At 33.4% G+C, this 16,546-nt stretch overlaps 2 protein-coding genes and 1 long non-coding RNA gene across 4 annotated transcripts in view; 1 reads left to right on the top strand and 2 right to left on the bottom strand.

Annotated features, from left to right (window-relative positions):
* LOC109830374 overlaps positions 1 to 1,286 on the bottom strand; it is a 2,987-nt gene extending 1,701 nt beyond the window's left edge. The window contains exon 1 of one of the 2 annotated variants that reach the window (XR_002244274.1): positions 1,214 to 1,286. This is a non-coding gene — a long non-coding RNA (uncharacterized LOC109830374). Of the gene's footprint in view, positions 1 to 1,143; positions 1,192 to 1,213 lie in introns of those variants that run through there. The other variant, XR_002244275.1, reaches the window with a different exon arrangement.
* On the bottom strand, positions 1,293 to 2,569 carry LOC109830373 (sm-like protein LSM3B; the record flags this gene model as incomplete). The annotated part of the gene is made up of 2 exons (XM_020397625.1): positions 2,371 to 2,569; positions 1,293 to 1,379 (listed from the first exon to the last, which is right to left on the bottom strand). Coding segments are annotated over exons 1-2 (204 nt in total), but the record flags the coding sequence as incomplete, so codon positions are not given.
* Positions 5,053 to 6,034, top strand: LOC109829429 (neuromodulin-like). The gene is made up of 2 exons (XM_020396552.1): positions 5,053 to 5,173; positions 5,420 to 6,034. Exons 1-2 carry the CDS (start codon positions 5,063 to 5,065, stop codon positions 5,828 to 5,830), a joined length of 522 nt encoding a protein of 173 aa, XP_020252141.1. The 5' UTR covers positions 5,053 to 5,062; the 3' UTR covers positions 5,831 to 6,034.

Here is a 16,546-nt window from a genome sequence, read left to right as displayed (position 1 = left end):
AAAATACAAAGTTACCTTTAGGACATACAAATCCTAAGATCCGTCTCAATGAAAATTTCCAACACCAATAAAGAATCAGCATTGTACACTTTCACCAAATCATTGTCCCAATGAAGATTCTGCTTGGATGGCCAAAATCGGCTCACTGTACAAGCTGTAGTCTCTTTTTCTCTCCATCTTCTTTTCTCTTGCTGACACCTCTCACTTTCTAAGGTGATTTTTCCTAATTCTTTTATACCCAGAGTTTTGCCTCCATTACTTTAAAACCCATGCAGTTCTATATGTCATAAACCCAAAATACAAAATTTATTATTTTTTTCTTTAAACCCAAAATATAGAATAGAAAGTGTGTATAACTATATAGTATATACAATAGGGTGTAAAGTACATATATAAAGTGTGTACCTGCATACTTTATTTTATTTTATTTTTGGGCCTAAAAGTGTGAAGCTTTCTCTTGCTCGTAATTTAATCTAACAAGCATCTCACCATTAATGTGATGCCTTTATCAACAAAGGCAATTAATTACGTCCACAATTTTTCAATTGAAATGCGTAGTGAGATCCATCCCTTTGTTAATTTCATCATTGAAGTATAGACCTTAAGCTATTCAACTTACATAGCTATAGTAGCCTAGTACGTAGCCAATGTTTTATTTTATTTTATTCTTTATTTTTTATTTTTGTTTACTTTTTTTTTGTGTGTTGGGGGGGGGGGGGGGCCCCCCCGTGGGGGGGGGGGGGGGAGCCCCCCCAGGGCAACATAGTTCCGCCCTTGCTCATAATTAAGTATCATAGTTCTTTAAGGATAACATGATTACAAGAACTATGTACTTTCACATATTAATATTATTTTTCATCAGATTCATTTTCAAACAGTTGAACATCTGTGCACAAAAACCTCAATATGAGATTGATGGTTTTTTCCTCCAAACTATTGATTCAGAAAGAAACAAGCAAAGCACCAGTACTAGTAATAGTTCAACAAAGGTGTTTGTAACAGACAAAAGAAAGGATAATTCATTTAACAAAATTTGTTAATGAAAGGGGGAAAAGACACAATGCTAATCAATAATCATGGAAGCTTCAGAAAGTTTCACATCAAACATATATAAAACAGAATATGCAAGTAAAGGTTGCTTACCCGAACTATCTCTTCATATGTTTCGTCATCAATCTCTACTGTAGAGAATATGCAAGTAAAGGTTGCTTACCCGAACTATCTCTTCATATGTTTCGTCATCAATCTCTACTGTAGTGATAATTTCTTCTACATCTCCAAGTATCCACTATCTCTTCATATGTTTCGTCATCAATCTCTACTGTAGTGATAATTTCTTCTACATCTCCAAGTATCATATTCAAGTGCTGATCATAAGCCTGAAAGAAGAACAGGGAAACTCAGTTCCAGCAAAGTATAAACTTAAGAAAAATATTCCAAGTGACATCTTTATATATGAATTATGCTAAAGATATATTCAAGAAAACAGTAAACGACCCGTAAAGTATTTGTAATGGCTGCTACAGCCTCAAAACAAACTAATATGATACACTGATTTTCTTTTTATCTAAGAAAGCACAATGACTGAAAAATCAACTTTAATTTGGATGAATAAAAAAATTAGTATTAAACCTCTAACCAGGTTAATGTGTATACAAGGGTTAATCTCAAGGTTATACCATGACTTTTCACTATTTTTCAGAAAATTACAATAAACTTTGTATACTCCAGGAACCTACCATGAATTTTATTGAGCACCCAAGTTTGCTTGATGATTAACATGTAAACCTAAACCCTCAACAAGTTTAGAAGAGCACTTAACACCCCATTGTTCACATTTTGAGAATAATAAAATTATAGATAACTTTGCTCCTCTTCTTTATGAATCCAAGGGTGCTATGTGCTACTAAAATAGTTGAGGGACGAAGTGCTATTGAAGGTGCAGATAAAGGGGGCTATCTGCAATTTACCAAAATATCAAAGCTGTTCAGTTTATCCTTAAAAAACACTAATTACATATTCACCTCCAATGCTCCTCAGCCTCTTACTAAAGACCTTTTTCACACATTCACTGCGGAGTACAAGCAATCATGCTTTAACTAGAATTTCCCCTAAACCAAACTGCTTATTGCAGATTGAAGTTAGGGGAACCTTTAGGCTAAAATTTTGGATTTTGAACTTATTTTCGTCGCCACCGAGATCGAAACCCTAGTTCTTGCAATCAAGAAAGCCCCAACCCTAAAAATCACTTCTTTTCAAATACCATAATCAGGAACCCAAAGATAAACAAAAAAAAAAACTTCACCATGTTCTTTTTTTAAACATCTAGATTCAAAACCCTAGAAAAGAGGGAGAAAACAAAGGATTTACATGAAGTTTTCCACGAAGCTCTCGATCGGATCGGAGCTTGACGTAGATGCGCTCGTCCAAGCTGAGCCTGATGAGATCGAGGGGCTCTTTCACTGTGCTCTCCTCTTCGCTCGCCATTGCTCCTGCTCCAAGACTTAATTTGAGGGGGTGTTTTTTCCGCTTTTTTTATTTTTTATTTTGGACGAAGGTTTAAAGTGGAAGTACTAATTTGAGGCGCTTCAGGATTCGGAGTGCTATCCTTGAGTCTTTTACTCTTTTGCCCTTCCGTAACTTTGCAGCTAAGCCCTCAGAGTTTATTTATTTGTAGGTCAGGGTTTTTAGATGTATTTATATGATTTTTGAAAGTCAGATGGGCATGAGGAACACAGATTATAGCGCATAAACTTTGTAAGTAAAAAAGAGGTTGGGAGTAAAAGAACTAAGGATAATATTTTATTGTTTTTAGGGCAAATTTAGAATTTGTCGTATAATATGTAAATAACAGATTATGTATTTCAAAATTTTCTAGAATTTGTGCATTCAATCTTTTCTTTTTAATTTATACCATAAAATAAATACTCTGAAGAATTGCTTACTAAGTTCCAAATATATAAATCGATAAACTATATATTATACATGTGCACACTAGAGCAATTTTTACGTAGTTATAGGAATACAACAAGTAGTTCTTATTTTGGCTATTTTTTTCTAGCTAATTGTAAATAGACCCTTTATAGTATCACCCAATTACAAAGATGCTCTCTATAGTTCTGTTTGTTGCAAATACACCCCTTATAGTAGCAAGCAACTTTTATTTTTTCGACTTTCAAGTGATATGTGCATAACTATCTTGCATCAACCTCACCAAACTTCAACAATTGACTCAATTAAAAAAAAAACTTCTTGACTTATTAATATGTTATTGGAGTTTTTGTCTTTTAATAGAAAGTTTTACCCCTACTTATTTAAAAACCCACCCACTTTCATAAACACTCGTACCCTCAAAGTATCCTGTATTATGACTTATTTTCAAATCCAACTTGTGTGACTTATTTTTAAACCCAACCTGTAGTATACCCTAAAACTTTATAATGGATATCCCAAAACAAAGACAAAATTTCTTCTTCCTCTTCTGAACAGCGATCACGCTCCACTCCCATCACATTAATATTGATGCAAGGAGGAATTTATTTTTGTGTGTTGCTCCCTTCACTCCCCAAAACCCAATTTAATATGTTTATCTTCTTCAACATCTTTCTTTCATTCATTAATGTCCTCCCTCTTTCTTAAAAAAAACTCTCTCTTCCATTAATATTTCTCCTCATGAAAGACAATAATTTGATTATAATATGATTTCTATTTGCATCATTCAATATTTCTTTTCCATAGTACCTGAATCAATAAAAAGTTATACTATAGCGATGAAGAGATACACTTTAACCGTAAAGGATTATACATCTTTAATACAGTGTCCTTTAATCGTAAAAAGGATTATAATCTTTAATCGTAAAAAGGACACCAAAATCAATATAAAGCTATACTATAGCTATAATTTACTCATAAGGGCATCTCCAACAGCTTCTCTAAAATTTTCTCCAAAATGGGGAAGCAAAAGTCATATTCTCCAAATTATTTTTACACCAACTCCAACAGCTTCCCCATTTTGAAGAATCCATTTTTTTCCTTCAAAAATTTGGAGAATGCTGCAGATTTGGGGAAGCTTCCTCATTTTTTCTCCTCCATCCCTATTTTGGGGAATGAGATGGGGAATCTGTTGGACAAAAAAACTAACTAAATTCTCCAAAAGTGGAAAATGTGGTAGCTGTTGGAGATGCTCTAAGAAGCTATATTTTTAATATAGTGTTATACTTTGCCCAGTTAAAAATTAATAGCTATTAAACTTTCATATTTTTATGTTAATTAGACAAATGGACACTAAATCTTTCTCTACTTTCTCCAACAATTTTCTTGATGACATATTTCACATTATTAATTTCTTTCATGCAGTCCCGGAACCAATAAAGAGCTATATGATAATAATAAAGAGTTCTACTTTAGTGATAAAGGATTATACATCTTTATATATATACTTTGCTCATAAAAAGCTATGTTTTTGTATAAAGTGCTACATGTATTTAGCTTCGGTGGGATTGGCATCACCTATAATTTGAGGATTGACTCTTAGGGTTAGTGTTTTGTGAAATGAAGGAAGAGATAAAAAGAGAAGCGCTCGTTTATTTAGGGAAGAATGTCAATTTTGGGATTAGATTTTTTTTAGAAAATACAATATAAAGTTTGAGGGTACATTACAGATTGTGTTTATAAGTAAATCATATGGGATACTCTAGGTGTATAAGGGTTTATGAAAGTGAGTGAGTTTTTAAATAAGAGTAAAAGTTTGGGTTAAAATACACAAACCACTATATTATTACATTACCTTATATCTCTTCTTCTTTCTTTACCAAACCCACAATCATCCAGCCATTTGTTTCAAATGCCCACATAGCAAGGTAACAAACTAGTATATCATCCTAAATAAGAATGCCTTTTATTAGCAAATCCCACCCTACTTCCTCGGTTCTCCCCTAATTGACCTTTCATCCAATTACAGCGTCCCCCTCATTTCCCGCCCTCCCTCTCAGTCTTGTTCTTCTTCTTATATTTCATCATTTTCTTTGTCAAAAAATTTACGAAGAACTCAAAGAGAAGGAAAATGGGAGGTTGCGCAACTAAGCCCGGAGTATTGAACGTGCCAGCTGCGGAGGCTCCACCGCCTCTTGAGAAGCCTGAGGAGGTCTCTGCAGATGCAAAGGTTCAAGAAGAGGTAATTAATATTGTTAAATATAAGTTCTATCGGAGCATTCAACATGCAAGGATGTTGTTTTGAGTCATTCAACATGCAAGGTAATTAATGAAATAAGATGGAACACTTTGCATTTTTCACATTTTAAGAAAAAAAATGTGTAAAGTTATCACTACAGACATTTCTGAATCCTTGGATGTTTCTCTTTAAATGATGTACATGTTTCTTGCAAAATTTCTGAAATTTTCTTTCCATTTTCTTTTACAGAGTGAAAATAGAAGAGAGGCCTCTCGAAACGAAGATATCAATACAGAACAAGGAGAAACAAAAACAGAAGAAGAGGAACAGGCTAAGGCACAGGTGCATCCTGTTCAGGAAACTGAAACTGCTGAAACTGTCAAAGCTAAGGAGGTCCCAGCTCCAGTTCATGAGGAAACTCCAGTTCCTGTGTCGGTACCGGATTCTTCAAAGGAAGTTGAGAGCACAAAGGAAGCATCAAAGAATTCTACAACTGATTCTTCTTCATCAGTGGAAGTCAAGAGCCCGAAGGAAGCATCAAAGGATTCTACTACTAAGAATGTCGAACAGAAAGTAGCAGTAATCGAGGAGATAAATGCTAAATCTGATGCTTCTCCTATAACAGAGAAGAAGGAAGATGATGCAACAAAGACTGCTTAAAAGGGTCGTGCTTAATTCTTGTTAGTTAATTAGTTTACATTCAATTGAGTGATTAATAATTTAATTCTAGTGCATTTGCCTAGAAGCAGACGGGTCACTGTAAATTTCTATTTCATTCTCACTTCTACATCCTCTTGTATTAATTATCATCTTTGTAAATCAAAACTTTACTAGCAATAAAGTTTAGGCCGAGTCCTTATTTCAGAAAAAGACTAAAATTTTATTCAGGTGGGGCGATTAACCTAACGATTTTGTTGAAGCCAATTTACCAGGCAATATTAGCCATTGTAATGCGAACTTTTGGATCACATACTTAATTATTACTGAATTTAATATATTATTACGTATAGACTATTTATAAGCAAGTTATGAAATGATCCTAGTGTGTTCTAATTATGTATCATGTGTCGTCTGAAAGAATGTTAAAGAATTTTTATAAGTTGATTTTTTTTTTTACTTTTTCATCTGATACGTGCATGATTACAACAATTCGATGTCTTATTTCGAAATGATCAATGGGTAACCGACATGGTTTTGAATTTGTAAAGCTTAGATTCTACATTTGGATTCATAATAGTAACATCTTGAACATATAGTGTTGGTGATCTGATTCAACTCAAGTTAACATAAAAGATTCTAAACGAAAAGAAACACTAAGCAATAAATCCAAAAGGGCAGGCACATATTATATATATACCAAGCAGGTTTTGATCTCATTCCCTCTGTTAAGTTCTATAGAAAATGTTTTATGCACCAGACTCTAACACCTGTTAACTAATTATATATACCCTAAGATTCAACACGTTAACTTTAAGACAAACAAGTAAATACCACACAAAAAAAGAAGAATTTTATCTAAACTTTTAGCTCACCTAATTTACACGATAGAATCTAATATTAGCATAAGTTAATTTCATAAATAATTCTCAAAACATTTATATCACATCAGCTTCATAGGAACCGGCTCTCCACAAATGACACTGTTGCCATGTGGCAGTCTAGGATACTCTCTGTAAGCTGAGAAATGGAATCCTATAAAGGGGTTTCTATAGAAAATCACATTAATTATAGGGTTAAGTATATATCGCTATATAATATCAATATAAACAAGAGAATAATGAGTATCTTTATCATATGATAGCATTCTCTTATTTATAAGGTCGTTAGATCTTAACCAAGTGAAGTTAGGAGGAAAGAGCATCTCTCATAACAACACTTGATTGAGGTTGAGCCAAATCATCGTATATGAGAGCACATCTACATACAAAATCGCATATCCATGCAAAAATAACCCTCTCAACGTTCACTATTTAAAGTTAGATTCAAATTAAAACTTTAAAATCGGATGTCAGAGTGTAAGCTTCTTGATTTATTCTATAGATTTCCTATATAGAAAATGATATATATCGAGAGGAAGGGGATGGAGACATGCAATCAACTATTTTGTTAATTATTTGTGAAAACTATTTGTGTTATTGTGTTATTTAGTACTGCCGGCATAACGTGAGAGTCATTAGACTCGAAAACTTTATTTATATGTACATCACTTGACCAACAAATTAAGTACAAAAACCTTGTTCTTTGTTCAAATGCGATACGCATCATGAAGAGAAACACCAACTACACAAACCCCCCTCACCCGAAACCCTCAACCACCCAAACCCTAATCTGGTCTAATCCGGCCTACGATGAGCCCGACGAGCAATCAAGTGTGGCGAGCAACGATCCATCCGTCGATCATGACCATCGAATGAATGACCCATCATCGTCAATATCATTGTCATCATCATGTATTGAGCCTATGATGTGTGATGAAGAGATTAGGCTAAGGGAAGAACTAGGGAGAGAGATTGAGAGGGAGTTGGAGAGGGAGCTCATGCATGAGATTAGGGTCCTTGTTAGAAGATTGAGTGATTTGAAGGTGAAGCAGTTTCTTCGTGAGCTCGACAATTATTCGAGGATTTTGAGGGATGATGAGAAGTTGAAGAAGAAAAAGTGGGATGAAAATGGAGTTAGAAAGCAAAATAATAGTTTTGATGATGATGATGATGAGTGTTCTGACGCAGAGTCTTCGACGGCGCCCGAAGTAATGAAACATGAGAGAGGATGGCAATGGAGAGAGAGATTTTGATTTTGATTTTGCTTTTGATATTTTTTGGGATGAATTTAATTTAATTGCATGGTCCATTAGGGGGTGTTTTTAGTAACAATGAGTAGTTATCAAAAGTAATATGGTAACTTTTCACTCGGTTCCTATTTGTAAATCTTGTTTGGATGATAGCTTCCTGTACGTTTGGATGATAGATTACTATTTGTAAATCTTGTTTGGATGATAGAAGTAAAATAATATAAAGTTAATGTAATAGAAAAAATGATAAGCAACTTGCTTATATCCGTTTTAATTGCTATGAAAAGTATGAATTGAGATTGAATATTTAAGTAAAACGATAGGAAGAGATCATGGTACGAAATTAATTTATCTCTCCTCTGCATCTACTTTAAATCCATTTTATCAAAATTATGAAGAACGTGAAATTATTTAAAATGCTCATGCGCATGACTGCATCCTTCACTTTTTTATTCATTTACTAATTATTATTAAAAAATAAATATTTAATTCATTTACTTTTCAGCTATGCAATATGCAATTCTAGACAATGAGGGGAAAAAACTCTTCTATTGAAGTTGGACAAAAACTAGAATTACATGTATGTACATTTTTAATGTTTCTTTCAAATATACCAATTATATGTATATTTAAAATTATCATTGTTATAGATGCCTTAAATACAGACGATCAAAGTCGGCATCTCGGCTCGGTCATGCTTTAGCCGAGAGAATGCTATTTTAAGTTGGTGACAAATTGGTTTATGCAATGTCCTAATTGCAAAAGTACATGGACACCTAATTAGCTTGAAAATAATCTTGATCAATAAAAGGTTCTAATTGATTAGAAATCCCACATATACTAGAATTCAATTTGCTGACATAATCAATTATATGAAAATTCTATTTCCACTGTGATTCGATTTCGTTGAGATGCAAGCAATTGGCCTTCTGTATACACATACACACACACACTAGTATAGTGCACGTGCATTGTACGTGGATATATTTATTTATTTATTTAAATTTTCATAATAAAATTTTATTTTATATGTCCAAAATAACATCAATTTGACATTACGAATTCGTTCAAAATCAAAAAGATAGAATTTTGTGAATATATTTGGTAAAAGTAAAATATAATTTATACCCTTTTAAAAAAAGTTACCTTCTGCCACTGCCAATGTTGACAGGAATATAATCAGTAATGGCCCTTGTTTGAGTGAAGCACAAGCTAGAGCCCTATCTAATCCAGTTACCAGAGAGGAGATCAAAGAAGCTGTTTTCTCTATGTCTGAAAACAAAGCCCCAGGGCCTGATGGTTATAGTATATCCTTCTATAAATCAGCTTGGGGGGTTGTTGGAAATGACATATCACTGGCAATAGAGGACTTCTTCAAAACTGGAAAACTTTTGGGGGAGATCAATTCCACAGCTATCACCTTGATACCAAAAATACAATGTCCAAAAAGTCCAGCTGATTTCAGACCTATTGCATGCTGCAATTGCTTATACAAATTCATCTCTAAAATATTGGCAAACAGGATCAAAACAGTGATGGGCTTTCTAGTTAATGAAGCTCAGAATGCTTTTGTCAAAGGGAGGCAGATATCAAGTAACATTCTATTAGCACATGAACTTGCAAAGAATTACAATAGGAAGTATATATCACCTAGAGCCATGCTTAATATTGATATCAAAAAGGCTTTTGATACCATTAACTGGGGGTTCCTCAAAGAGATGCTAACTGGTCTGGGATTTCCTGATGCATATGTAGGATGGATTATGGCTTGCATTACTTCTCCTAAGTATTCCATAGCCTTTAATGGTGCTTTGCATGGTTATTTCAAAGGAGAAAGAGGACTAAGACAAGGAGACCATCTCTCTCCTTATCTCTTTATCCTAGGCATGGAATATCTCTCAAGAAGATTGGAATTGTTGAAAGAGGACAGAAGTTTTAAATTTCATCCAAAATGCAAGAAATTCCAAATAACACATTTGATATTTGTTGATGATCTTCTCCTATTTTCTAAAGGTGATCTATATTTAGTAAACAAGCTATATCAATGTTTCAGTGATTTCTGTGCAGTCTCAGGTCTTAAAGAAAACTCAACAAAGTGCTCAATCTTTTATGGAGGGGTTGAAGATCCAGTTAAAACTTCCATCTTCAATTGTTTGGGGTTTTCAGAGGGAACTATGCCCATAAGATATCTTGGTGTTCCTCTCATTTGCAAAAGGCTCTCTTTTACAGATTGTGCTCCCCTTTTAAACAAAATTACTGATCTGTTTCAGGCTTGCAAGAATCACAAGAAATTGTCATATGCAGGAAGGTTACAGGTTATTAAGAGCTCTATATTAGGAATTCAAGTCTTCTGGACCTCAAATTACATCTTACCTGTTAGAGTTCTCAAAAAAATTGATGAATTATGCAGACATTTTTTGTGGGGGAAATATGATCAATCAGCTAAAACAGTCCCTGCGGTCTCTTGGGAGAAAGTTTGCTTGGACAAGAAAAAAGGAGGATTGGGGATATTCTCTGCCTCTACCTGGAATTTAGCCTCTGCAGTTAAGCTTCTTTGGCATTTGCATACTAATAAGGAATGCTTATGGATTAAATGGGTGAATGGGACATATCTAAAAACCTGTAACGTATGGCATGTTCAAGCAAAGAGGGGTGACTCATGGATGTGGAAACAAATTTTGAGAGCTAGGGACAAGGCTGTGGAACTCAGTGGTAATGTTGACAACCTGAAACAGATGATCAAGGCCAGTTCTAACAGCTCTAAAATCAAAATTGCTGAAATTTATAGTGCTCTCTCCCCTGCATCAAATTCAGTCCCATGGCATAACATGGTCTGGGGAGGTTTATCCTATCCAAAGCACTCATTTATCTGTTGGTTAGCTGTTAATAACAGATTACAAACCCAAGATAGACTATTAAGACAGGGTATTATGAATGCAAACAAATGTAAACTCTGCACTGGTCCATGCTTTGAGAGCCGAGATCATCTATTTTTTGAATGCTCCTTCTCCAAAGAGGTATGGAATCAAATCATGGATTGGCTTCTTTTCAAATGGAGATCATGTTCTTGGAATTCCATCATTAATTGGTATTGTACAAATTTAAGGAAGAAAGGTATAAAGCAGAATATCAAAAGAGCAGCTCTATCAGCTACTATATATCACATATGGTATGAGCGGAATATGAGGATGTTTCAGCAGGTGTTCAAGTCTGAGGAGAGCTTGGTTAAGAGAATCAAAGTTGACATTCTAACTATATGCATTAACTCTCCAAACATTGCTGAGAATCTAACTGATTGGATCAGTCCTGTTTAAATTGTACAGATTTTGATATTTCTGTTCTTGTTCCCTGTTTGAATTCTCAAAACCTGAGAATCTTGAAGCATGTAAAGTTCACATTTGGGAAATGAATAAAAAGTTTTTTCATTGACCAAAAAAAAAGTTACCTTAATATTTACACATATATAAGATCAAGAATGAAAATAAACTCTTTTTTAGACGTTTATTCATTACAACTGTTCAAAGGAACTCTCTTCCAAATAATTAGCGAGATATCTACCAGTGTAATTTCTCAACTAGTGGGATGAAGTATTTTATTCTTGAACTAAAAATATTGACATAAATGCATTAGTTGCTAATTCCTTCACAATTACACTCCACGTATAGACATTTTAGAATTAAACAAATGAAATAAATAAAGGAGGAATAGGAAGAACTACTTCGAATATCTTTCATTACAACATCTCATAAAATTGATGAGAGTTATGTAGTTCATCTCATTTTAGTTAATGGTTTATCTTTTAAATTTTCCATATATATTCATAGAGAATCACAAATTCTACCTTGTTGGTTCAAATTTTATCACTAATACTATAACATTTCATTATTACATGTCCAACTTTATTCTAAATGATGGCTCCTGTCTCATAGGCTCGTCATCCTCTCTCATGATAAAGATCATTGTTAATACCAATATGTTGTTCCATGTAGTACTCATCTTGATATAGCAAGAGACATTACTATTTTTTAGGAAATTAGTGATGGCGAAAAAATTTAAAAAATGGCGACAAAGACATTAATAAGATATCTAGAACTTAGTATAAAGACATAAATGTCAGTCTTTAATGTTTAAGTTAGGATACTAAAATGGACAACAATAAAGTCTGCAAAGTTTTAAGTATACACAAAATTGTTTAGTCTTAGCATATTAAGTTGTATGATGATTTCAATATGCTTCATTAATGTTTAAGATGAGCTCTAATGAATATATACCAAAAATAATCATGTCTTCCTGGCAGTTGGTATAATAATTGTCCAAGTACTTTCTTCCTGGGGCATAGTGGTCAATACTTGGTGAATATCAGGGCAAGTATTTGACAAATTCAAGGTGTCAAAATTCTATCTGTACCTTTTTTAGAGATATAGTTATAACATTTATCATGATTAAAGAAATAAGAAACACGATAGAAAATAGGTATGAAAAAGATGAATGAGACAAACTAAGATTACTATTTGTAAAACCAAGTATAGCGATGAGCACATTAGAGTTTCTATTATCATAGGTGATGTTGCAACAGAAGAAAGAGCACCACCTCAACTTTTCTTTATCTTTATATTTATGCTTTGGAGCATCCTCAGCTTAGCACAACTGCATGTTCATGCTTTGTGGTTAGAAATGAAATTCAATCAGAATACTGAAAACATTAACAATTAATTTATATCATAAACCTATACTTTCCCATAAATTGATTAAGAGAAATAGAAAACTACCAGTTTGGCGGTGAAGGGAGAAATAAGCAAGAGCTCAAAATATCAATAGAAAAGAGTATAGCCAGAAAATGGGCAGTTTTATCAGCTCTATGGGGAAAGAAAGGAGAAAGATGAATTGCATATTTTACACTTATTCACTCTGGTAATAATTGCACAAGAGAGAAGACATTTTTTATTCGTGGATACTTAAGAGCGTTTCTCGGGTAGGAGGAGAGATGAAGGAAAATATTGTATTAATGACTTTCATGTATAAAAGTAATTGTAATGGTATGAATTGAAAGGACTAGTGAAACAGTGTGGAGAGTGGATGGAGAGGGTCATTTAATTTAAGATATTAAATGTAGACAATAAATGGATTTAATTAAGAAAATTATTAATAAGATAATTATAAAAAAATAATTGTTTTTATTTAAGCATGCATATATGTTCATGTATGTGTTTTATGTATATATGCATATATTTTGGAGGATGTATCTATGTGTTTTATTTATGTATGTATGTGTTTTGGATGGTACTATAGGAATAAATGTTTTAACATGGCAATCCACTTTTATAGTAAACTAGTATGGTGCACATGCGTTGCACGTGTATTTAATTTTACGTTTAATTTTTATGATAATACTTTTTGTGTGTGTGAACTATCCTTTGAAATGATCATCATGAGTAATTTCAGAAAACTCAAATACAAAAAAGTACCAATCATTTGATATTTGCTAAGAAAATTTTTAGGGATAGCAAGTTTAATGGATAATCGTGATGCTCATTTAAAGATATATAATCACGCTGCACGTGGACATAAGTATGAAAGTAATTTTTATATCAAAATAAAAATAAATAAGCTTTTATGTGTGTTGCATGTGAATTGGAAGTCTAATACATTAAACTTATTATCGCAAGTAATGTCTATTAGCACATGTCTAAATAAGTATATAATCAGCAAAGATTACTACATCCACCATCAAAATCTAAGCTTTTATGTGTGTTGCATGTGAATTGGAATGCACTGGAAGTCTAATACATTAAACTTATTATCGCAATTAATATCTATTAGCACATGTTTAAATAAGTAACCTACATACTATTCACTTAACTTATGTATGTAATCAATAAAGATTCCATCCACCATCAAAATTTACCCGAACAACAACAATAATATCTCATTATATCATTTCATTCATTTTTTCATCTATAATTATTTTACTGGTTAGTTTTTTAATTACTCATTATTCATGAAGGATACGATGGATTGAATATTGAAAATATCAAACTCAATCAAGTGCAAATTTTTGACTAAATTTAGTTGTCAAAATTCACTTAAAATAATGAGAAAAAATATTTATTATGGAGAATTTGCTATATATATAGTTTACATGACCCAAAAAATAAGGAAAAATAAAGTTCTATCATATATATTTTAACGTTTTCTTTGTTTAGTATATTAATTTATAACATACCAATCATTAAATATCACACACTATGTTAAAATTTTACAAAATAGATTTTCAAGTAATATATGGTTAGTGGAACGCTTGCAATCTCTTATTAAGAAAATGAGTTAATAATGTAAATGAATTTGTAAGTCAAGTGTTTTTAATCCCATCATTCCTACATTGGGATTTTAGGATACATCAAAAAGGCATTTGACATATATCTACATTGCACACATTCAACCAAGTATATGCATTCCATACATATATTCCTATATATATAATTTTTACATTGTTGTCAATAAATAGTTATTTACTGCTTTCATGTTACTTGACATTAAGAACTATTATGTGAATTTACTTTGTGCCCAATAAACTCCAAATTACACCACAAACTTTCATAAATTACACATAATAGAAAAGCAATGTCTACAAATTTATAAACCTCAAGTAAATGATATTTCTTAAAATAACAAAAAAATGATATAACTCCTAATTACACCACAAACTTCCATTAATCACATGCACATTAAAAAAGTAACATCTACAAATTTATGAACCTCAAGTAAATAAAATTTCTCCAAATAAAGAAATGGAACTCCGCTCCATTTATCCAAAGGAAGTTAAAAACACAATCAATACTCCTTGCTCCTTAAAAATAACATGCGCCTCTGGATTAAAAATAAATAATTTGATACTAAGCTTCGAAAGAGTAAAGTATCAATGAAATACATCGAGAAATTTATCATGACATTCAATCCGGGGTGTCTTGGAGCAATTAGAGGTCTTGGAGGTGGACTCCGCCTTTTGCTATTTTTAAATCTAGAAACCATTAGCCACATAAGAATAAAAAATTGGTAATACTATTTATATAAGTGTTAATGTATCGATAAACTCGTCTGGAGATAAAAATATGGATGAAAATAAAATATGAACTATGGAAAATGTAATCACGAAGCTCCCAACTTGAAATATTAGTAGTAAAAGAAAATTGGATATTTATTTAACATCAAATAAACTAACGTAATTGGATACTAATGGTCACTCATTTTAAAAAAAATTATATAACTTACAAAAACCATTGAAAATTGGATAATGAACTGTTGGTAGGAAATTTGATGTAAAAAGACAAAGAAAGAAAATTTGACTTGTATTCTCTCAAAATCGATTACAATTTGGATTCCGATTACAAAAGAGAAGAGAATGGATTTGATTCTCTCCTTTGTTTAAGACTGGGTTCTTCTTGGTAGCGATGGAGTGCTTCCTTCGATTGATCGCGTCGAACTTGCTCTCCGTTGACGATCCGACCGTCCTTCTTCACTGGAATAACTGAAGTGTTTGATGACTTCGGTTTAGAACTCTTGACGAGTGTTGAAGAACTCTGAACGAGTTAAGAACTCTGATAAGAGTTGTTGAAAACCGAATGTCTGGTTTGATGTGATTAACTTGCGTTACAAGCTAATTAAAAACTCTTAACGAGTTTAAGAACTCAGAATGAGTTAAAACTCTAAAACAGAGTTGTTGGAACCGAAAATTCGGTTAATTGCCAAGTGGATGATACCTTTGATGAAAGGATCCTTCGGGATTTGATTAACTGATCGTTGATCAGTTCCTTGATCTCCCGAAGATCTCTTCCTTCCGATTACTCAACTGCCGAGATTTGTTGACCTTGGGTGGTTTTGATCCCCGCTCCCCTCAACTCTTTGCGGTTTTTTATCTCAGAAACCGATTGATCAACCTCTCAACCCGCCAACCCCTTACTCAGTTGAGTAAGTTGGTTATTTATAGGGTGATGTGGAGTGCAACCAACCCCTATTTCCGCTCCTTTGTGGGCGAGAATCCCTCAGAACGTGGGATAAACGGTTATGAGGCCGTTCAGCTTGCGTTTGAACAAGTCAAAACGCCTCAATTGGCGTTCTGGGCTTTAACTCTGCGCCCAAGGTTTGGGACGCAGAGTTAAATCTCTGTTAGGGATTTGAGACGCACGGGCCTCGTGTGTTCTGAACTTGGAAACGCACAGGCTGCTGGTGCGTTGAAATTTAATTCTGCGTTCAGAGTTCGGGACATAGCTGAGTCTGTTGAATAACGCACGTTATGGGTGCGTTTCGTGATTTAACTCTGCGTTCAGAGTTCGATGTCTGTTGATGAACGCACAGATTGTGTGCGTTTGAGAAACGCAGAAATGAATTTCTGCGTTTGGGAGAACTTGTTGGCTTATAACCTCGTCCACTATAACATTACAAAGGCTATTGTTTATTGATCTTTGCCTGTTATAGGATATGAGAGTCGTCAGATTGTAACTCTCACTGTTGGTTGTGAAGGCCACTGAACAGAGTTTTCATCAGCTGTCGGAAGTGTCGTCGAATTGTAACTCTTCTCGATCCGTGTGAAA

The sequence above is a fragment of the Asparagus officinalis genome, chromosome 2, assembly GCF_001876935.1.
Source record: "Asparagus officinalis chromosome 2, Aspof.V1, whole genome shotgun sequence".
Classification (NCBI taxonomy): domain Eukaryota; kingdom Viridiplantae; phylum Streptophyta; class Magnoliopsida; order Asparagales; family Asparagaceae; genus Asparagus; species Asparagus officinalis.
Note: the sequence above shows the minus strand (reverse complement) of the source record. Positions and strands in the feature narration are given on the sequence as shown.